The sequence below is a fragment of the Durio zibethinus genome, unplaced genomic scaffold, assembly GCF_047325235.1.
Source record: "Durio zibethinus cultivar Kanyao isolate XHJ-2024 unplaced genomic scaffold, ASM4732523v1 HiC_scaffold_122, whole genome shotgun sequence".
Taxonomy (NCBI): Eukaryota; Viridiplantae; Streptophyta; class Magnoliopsida; order Malvales; family Malvaceae; genus Durio; species Durio zibethinus.
In genome coordinates, this window is record NW_028322745.1 from 52,501 (window position 1) to 61,342 (window position 8,842).

Here is an 8,842-nt window from a genome sequence, read left to right on the forward strand (position 1 = left end):
TCAAGATATGATATATTGGTCATATCATTATAGCAACTGAAATCTTTTTTTTTGCATTAAGTTAAGTAAAAAAAAACCAATCTGATTATGAATATATCTAAATTGTGAAGCAAAATAAAAAAGTATGTGGATAAATAGAAGGATGAGAGAAAGAGAGAAAAAGAAATAGAAATGAAATGATATATGATTCCAATATGTAAGGTCTACGAAGCATCTCATAAAGAGCAATGTAATAGAGCATCAATAGAGATTCATCAATAATTAGATGAATATCTGTTCATCGAAGAAAAAATCAAGAGCCTTAAGTCAATAAAGACTGAGAAGGTTGACTAAAGAACAAATTAACAAATTTTTTTATTAAATATTATTTATTAAATATTAAATTTTTATTTTTATTAAATATTAAATTTTTATTAAATATTAAATTAAGGCTCCATTGGAGAATTCAGACCTAAGCATTAATCGAGAAGCGATGGGGACGACGGAACCCGTGAATGCAGAGGATTCTATTGAAAACGAATCCTAATGATTTATCGGGTAGGATGGCGGAACAAACCAGAGACCACTTCATTTCTTTTTATTCTGTTCTGATTCTGAGAGGTCATGAGTTAACCCGACAACTGAAATAGATATTGAAAGAGTAAATATTCGCCCGCGAAAATTTTATTTTCATTTTAAAAATTTTATTTTCATTTTTTTTTTTTATTTTCATTTTAAAAATTTTATTTTCATTTTATTTGATTGTTAAATTTTTGTCGATCCGAGATGAATATGATAAAAAAAGACAAAACAAAATAAAGATTCGTTATAACATTATAACAAAAACAAGATAAGACATTATCTATAAATAGAATCCATGTTTAATTACTTATATATATATCCAATATATATCCAAACAAGATATACAAATTTATAATAGATCAGATAAAATCTCAAATAGATCAGATAAAATCTCAAAGCAAAGAATCCCAGGATTCAATCTATTATTCAGTAACTACCTATATATCTTAAGAATAAAATAAAATATTTTTTAGTCATTTTTTTCGCGAGGAGCTGGATGAGAAGAAACTCTCATGTCCAGTTCTGTAGTAGAGATGGAATTAATAAACAACCATCAACTATAACCCAAAAAGAACCAGATTTCGTAACCAACATAGAGGAAGAATGAAAGGAATATCTTATCGAGGTAATCGCATTTGTTTCGGTAGATATGCTCTTCAAGCACTTGAACCCGCTTGGATTACATCTAGACAAATAGAAGCGGGGCGCCGCGCAATGACACGAAATGTACGCCGTGGTGGAAAAATATGGGTACGTATATTTCCAGACAAACCAGTTACGGTAAGATCTACAGAAACACGTATGGGTTCGGGGAAAGGATCTCCCGAGTATTGGGTAGCTGTCGTTAAACCGGGCAGAATACTTTATGAAATGAGCGGAGTAGCCGAAAATATAGCAAGAAAGGCTATTTCAATAGCGGCGTCCAAAATGCCTATAAAAACTCAATTCATTATTTCAGGATAGGAATATAGAACCAAAGGAAAGAAGTCTTGGGAATAAAAAAAACAATTGCGGGTTTCCTTTTTTTTTTTTTTTTGACAAACAATATTTCTTTTTTTCTTCGTCCTTTGTTCCATTGAAAGAAGAGATTAAAAAAAATGATTCAACCTCAGACCCATTTGAATGTAGCAGATAACAGCGGGGCCCGAGAATTAATGTGTATTCGAGTCATAGGAGCTAGTAATCGCCGATATGCTCATATTGGTGACGTTATTGTTGCTGTGATCAAGAAAGCAGTACCAAAGGCACCTCTAGAAAGATCAGAAGTGATCAGAGCTGTAATTGTACGTACTTGTAAAGAACTCAAACGCGACAACGGTATGATAATACGATATGATGACAATGCTGCAGTTGTCATTGATCAAAAAGGAAATCCAAAAGGAACTCGAATTTTTGGTGCGATCGCCGGGGAATTGAGACAGTTAAATTTCACTAAAATAGTTTCATTAGCTCCTGAGGTATTATAAGACGAGACCTCAATTCAATATAGTTATAGTATTTAAATTAGAGTATTTAAATGACATAGATTAATTAGTAGATTGTGTCTCACGTATATACCTTTACTAAGTAAAAAAAAAAAAAGAACATGTTGGTTATATCAAAATTCGGGAGCAACAATAATTTTAGTTTACCATGGGTAAGGACACTATTGCTGACATAATAACTTCTATACGAAATGCTGACATGAATAGAAAAGGAACGATTCGAATAGGATCTACTAACATCACTGAAAACATTGTTAAAATACTTTTACGAGAAGGTTTTATCGATAACATAAGGAAACATCGGGAAAGAAACAAATATTTTTTGGTTTTAACCCTACGGCATAGAAGGAATAGGAAAGGACCATATAGAACTATTTTAAATTTACGACGGATCAGTCGACCCGGTCTACGAATCTATTCTAACTATCAACAAATTCCTAGAATTTTAGGCGGGATGGGGATTGTAATTCTTTCTACTTCTCGGGGTATAATGACAGACCGGGAGGCTCGACTAGAAGGAATCGGCGGAGAAATTTTGTGTTATATATGGTAATCTGTCTAACATCCGAATTGTATCCGAATCCGAAACTTTCCATTTGTGAAAAAAAAAAGCACGGGTTGTCTAATAGAACTCCTCCTGCCCTACAGTAGTTGATACGTCAAGGAAGTTTTACCTGGAATAAAAGAACAAAAATGGATTCATGGAGGTTTAATTAGTGAATCACGTCCACTCCAGATTCCTTTAGATAATGAAGATCTGATTCTAGGTTATGTTTCAGGAAGGGTCCGATCGAGTTTTATACGTATACCACCGTGGGATAGAGTCAACAAAAGTGAAGTAAGTGCTTATGATTCAACCAGGGGGCGTATAATTTATAGACTCCGCAACAAGGATTCGAACGATTAGGTAGTTTTTTCAACTTCAAGATTCCTTTCAGGGGGATCCAATTCAAGGTTCAAAAATTTCAAGAAACTTATTTTCTTCCAATAAGTAGATTCGGAAAAATTTAAGGAATAACAACTATGAAAATAAGGGCTTCCGTTCGTAAAATTTGTGAAAAATGTCGACTAATCCGTAGGAGGGGACGAATTGTCGTAATTTGTTCCAACCCGAGACATAAACAGAGACAAGGATAATCTTTCTATTCTAAAAAGAACTCCTTAAAGTTAAAGAAAAGAAACTAATCTTAAAGAAAGCGATGAACAAATAAAAATAGAAGATCTGTTTTGACATGAAATGGATATATCCATATATCTCTGACTTATCCTTATGAAATGATAAAATATGGCAAAACCTATACCAAAAGTTGGTTCACGTAGGAATGGGCGCAGTAGTGCACGGAAAAGTGCACGTAGAATACCAAAAGGAGTTATTCATGTTCAAGCAAGTTTCAACAATACCATTGTTACTATTACAGATGTACGGGGTCAGGTAATTTCTTCTTCCTCCGCCGGTACTTGTGGATTCAAGGGTCCAAGAAGAGGGACTCCTTTTGCTGCTCAAACCGCAGCGAGAAATGCTATTCGAGCAGTAGTAGACCAAGGTATGCGACGAGTGGAAGTTCTGATAAAAGGTCCTGGTCTCGGAAGAGATGGAGCATTACGAGCTATTCGTAGAAGTGGTATACTATTAAGTTTCGTACGGGATGTAACCCCTATGCCACATAATGGCTGTAGACCTCCTAAAAAAAAACGTGTGTAGAAATAAACACTAAAGAGATTTCAAGAGAAATAAATGATTCAATGATCTGATCAAATAAAATAATATTACTATGGTTCGAGAGAAAGTAAAAGTCTCTACTCGGACACTGCAGTGGAAGTGTGTTGAATCAAGAACAGATAGTAAGCGTCTTTATTATGGACGCTTTATTCTGTCTCCACTTATGAAAGGCCAAGCCGACACAATAGGCATTGCGATGCGAAGAGCTTTGCTTGGAGAAATAGAAGGAACATGTATTACACGTGCAAAATCTGAGAAAATACCACACGAATATTCTACCATAGTAGGTATTCAAGAATCAGTACATGAAATTTTAATGAATTTAAAAGCAATTGTATTGAGAAGTAATTTGTATGGAACTCGTAACGCCTTTATTTGTGCCAAGGGTCCCGGATATGTAACTGCTCAAGACATCATCTTACCGCCTTCTGTGGAAATCGTTGATAATACACAGCATATAGCTAGCCTAACCGAACCAATTGATTTGTGTATTGGATTACAAATCGAGAGAAATAGAGGATACGGTATAAAAACGCCAAAGAACTTTCACGACGGAAGTTATCCTATAGATGCTGTATTCATGCCTGTTCGAAATGCGAATCATAGTATTCATTGTTATGGGAATGATAATGAAAAACAGGAGATACTTTTTCTAGAAATATGGACAAATGGAAGTTTAACTCCTAAAGAAGCACTTCATGAAGCCTCTCGGAATTTGATTGATTTATTTATTCCCTTTCTAGATGCGGAAGAAGAAAACTTACATTTAGAAAACAATCAACACAACGTTACTTTACCTTTTTTTCCTTTTCATGATAGATTAGCTAAACTAAGAAAAAAGAAAAAAGAAATAGCATTGAAATATATTTTTATTGACCAATCAGAATTGCCTCCCAGGATCTATAATTGTCTCAAAAAGTCCAATATACATACATTATTGGACCTTTTGAATAACAGTCAAGAAGACCTTATGAAAATTGAACACTTTCGCATAGAAGATGTAAAACAAATATTGGGCATTCTAGAAAAGAAGTAGAAAAGCATTGCGAAATTGATTTACCAAAATTTTAAATCCATTGGATTTAGGATTTATTTCATTTTTTTTTTTTTTACTTTAGAAAATTAGAAAAAAAAAAAAAAAACGAAAATGGATTTTGAACCTTCAGCACAATCCATATATTGGGACCAGAATTGAATAAATGTATCTAGGGAGAATTCACTTTGACTTTGAAGTGACTACTCCCTAGATACGCACATCATGATATTTTATTTTAAAATTGATTCAATTTAAAAAAGACCTAAAGTTAGGGATTTATCAATCGGTAATGTTGCTCCAATACCCAACCAAAGGGCCACCGCAGTACCAATCAAAAAAACGGTTGTCGCTACTGGACGACGAAATGGATTTTGGAATTTATTAACATTTTCCAAAAAAGGTACTGTTAATAATCCCGCAGGTACTGAAACCATTAAAAGAACACCCAATAACTTGTTAGGTACTGTACGAAGTATTTGAAATACAGGAAAGAAATACCATTCAGGTAATATTTCCAAAGGAGTTGCAAATGGATCCGCGGGTTCACCAATCATTGAAGGTTCTAGAACCGCTAAGCCTACGTTACAAGCAATAGTACCGAGAATTACTACTGGAAAAATATATAAAAGATCATTGGGCCATGCGGGTTCCCCATAATAATTATGACCCATACCTTTAGCTAATTTAGCTCTTAATACAGGATCGTTCAAGTCAGGTTTTTTTGTTATTAGGATAGGTGAATTTTTCTAGATCCATCCCCCGAAGGAACCGGACATGATAATTTTTCATCATCCGGCTCAAGCAAAAATCAATCGAATCAAATGGATACAAACGGATACATATAAAATGAATCTATATGTTATCCACACATATATGAATGATTTCATATGTAAGAAAAAAGTTACCTGATTCCATTTTACGAAGTTGCAACTATACATTCCAAGGAATGCCATTTTTACAGGTAAATGCTCAATACCCAAGTAGGCGTACAAAGTTGATCGTGATCAAGTGCTTTCTGGGTCGTCTTAGGCCTTGCGATTCACCTTTATCCCAAAAATATATCGAGATTTTTTACATACAAAGGATTTACTTGTTACTAATATAGTCTAGCCTTTGCTCTTCTTTAGATCCCTTGTTTCACTCCGATAGTATAATAATAATAAATCGGGTCGATGCAGAAGAAATGAATGTATTTTCATACTATTAAGATAAGAAAGTAAAAAAAAAATAAAAATAAATAAATAAAATCTAATTTGCATTATGCCAAATCACTTATTCTACTGGATCTTACGGAGCCCTGTTCATACACGACATCGTCAGGTCTGATCATAGAAAAGATTCTCTTCAAGCGAACCAGCCTATCCTTTGTATGGGGCTTACACGGTGGTTGGAACAAAGACACATTTGGTTGTGAATTCCAATGTAGCAGATAAAGGCATATTTCTGCATGGCCCAATCAATAGTTCAAGTCACACACTCCCATAATCCATTTTCTCTTCGGGGAATTCCCTTCAACTATTCATGTCATATCAAATAAATAATAGAATATTGTGGAGTTGAAAGGAAATATCCAAATACATGTCTTATTTTTTTTTTTTTTTCAACAATCCATATTTGTAGCAATGAAATACTATTGTTCCTCCCCCAAGTAATAAGATAAATGATTGGCAAGTAATAAGATAAATGATTGGTTACAATATAGCTATGGTCTATATTCTCTATAAAGGACCAGAAATGCCTTGCTTACGTATCATTAGGAAATGCATTAACATAAATACAGCAGTAAGAAGGGGTAATACAAAAGTGTGTAAACTATAAAAACGGGTCAAAGTGGATTGTCCCACACTAGCACTTCCACGCAATAACTCTACCAAAGGCGATCCTATTACCGGAATAGCTTCCGGAACGCCTGTTACGATTTTGACTGCCCAATAACCAATTTGGTCCCAAGGTAAGGAATAACCTGTTACACCAAAAGATGCAGTCAACACAGCCAGAACCACGCCTGTAACCCAAGTCAATTCGCGAGGTTTTTTAAAACCACCAGTGAGATAGACACGAAATACGTGCAGGATCATCATTAAGACCATCATACTTGCCGACCATCGATGAACTGATCGGATTAACCAACCAAAGTTAGCTTCAGTCATTATGTATTGAACAGAAGTAAAAGCCTCAGTAACGGTTGGACGATAGTAAAAAGTCATAGCAAATCCTGTAGCTACTTGTACCAAAAAACAAGTAAGCGTAATTCCTCCTAGACAATAAAATATGTTAACATGAGGAGGAACATATTTACTAGTTATATCATCTGCAATCGCCTGAATCTCGAGGCGTTCTTCGAACCAATCATAGACTTTATTGAGATAGGTAAACCAAGAGGACTCCCCCCCTGAGAACCGTATATGAGAATTTCATCTCGTACAGCTCAAACAAAAACACCCAAATAATAGCTGAAACGGATATGGAATAGAAAGTTTGAAACTTCTTAATCTTTTCATTCAATTTTATCTGAAGACACAAAAGAGTAAAAATCCGAAAGCTCTTTTTTGTAGTTGTAATTATAATGCCAAAAAATCAAGTCGGCGCATTCGTCTTTATGTTGATCAGGCCTCTTGAATCTTCTATTTACCTACTTATTTCTTTTCTTTTTCTTTGCTTTGATTTGTTATTTATATGGAATGTGGCTTTATTCTTGTTTTCTTTATTTTTAATAGGAATTCTCTTGTTAAGACCCTATGAATCAATTGAAACTTCAGATTCATACCAGAACCGCGATGATTCAATAAAACCTTCAAACTAAGTCCAAAGATTCTTTGAGTAAGAATTATTGGATCATCACTTATTCAATGAATAGAATAGATATAATAAATAAAAATACAAAGAAAAGAAAGGTTTGTCCTTTGATCAAAATAAGCATAAACTAAATGAGAGTTTGAAAGAAGAAAAAATTTCTCGATTTATAAATAAAAAACCTCTTTCTTTGAAAATTTTTTTTTTTTTTGAGTCCGGCCGCGAGGTTTGAATATTAAGTATGAATCATAGTTCGAATACTTCGTGATCCATTTCATATATTCCGTGCTCCAGATACTAGAATGGCTATCCGACGGGATAAAACTATCTCGATCAAGAGGACAGACCCATTTTCTGTACTATCAATAGGATCAATTATAACAAGTCACACACTCATATTCCGGAAATACAGAAACAAAAAAAATTTCGCGGTCGAACTACCAAAATAGAATGGGCTAAAAAAAATCCGAGAACTAAAAGTTTCACTTTTTGTATTGAAAAGCGAGGCTTCGTGGTTCTTGTGAATCTAATTCAGCGAAATTCCATCCAGTAAAACGGAAGAATTATAAATCTCCAAAATAATAGATAAGAATATCGAAAATAAAGCCATTGCGACACCCATCAAAGGAGTCGTTCCCCATCCAGGAGCTACTTTACCATATTCCGAATTCAATGGTTTCAAAAAATCCCCTACAACAGTTCGTCTTGGACCAGATCTAGAACTACCCTCAACGGTTTGTGTAGCCATAAATCTTATTTTGTATTCAGTGAGATCTGTTGACTTTGTATATCATTCCGCTGTAAATAAACGATCTTATCATAGATCCATTGTGATCTTGAAATTATATTTATATTTATATTATTTATATTTATATTTATATATATTATTTATATAATTATATAATAATGGAAACAGCAACTTTAGTCGCCATCTCTATATCTGGTTTACTTGTAAGTTTTACTGGGTACGCCTTATATACTGCCTTTGGGCAACCCTCTCAACAATTAAGGGATCCATTCGAGGAACACGGGGACTAATTGAAGTAATGAGCCTCCCAATATAATATTGGGAGGCTCATTACTTCAATTGAGATAATGAAAAATCATTTCATTTTTTTAGTTGGAACTTTAGGCGGTTCTCGAAAAAAGATAGCGAAAAAAATTATCCCTAGAGTAGATACTAAGAGGAATGTATAAACCAATGCTTCCATAAATTCGATCGTGGTTTACAATTATAGCTTCCGTACC

General features: G+C 34.1%; 1 protein-coding gene across 1 annotated transcript; it reads right to left on the minus strand.

Moving 5' to 3' along the window:
- Positions 1–6,276: 6,276 nt before the first annotated feature.
- LOC149509714 (cytochrome b6) lies at positions 6,277–8,387 on the minus strand. Its single transcript, XM_089757673.1, has 2 exons — positions 7,986–8,387; positions 6,277–7,161 (listed from the first exon to the last, which is right to left on the minus strand). Exons 1-2 carry the CDS (start codon positions 7,989–7,991, stop codon positions 6,520–6,522), a joined length of 648 nt encoding a protein of 215 aa, XP_089613799.1. The 5' UTR covers positions 7,992–8,387; the 3' UTR covers positions 6,277–6,519.
- Between the last annotated feature and the right edge of the window lie 455 nt (positions 8,388–8,842).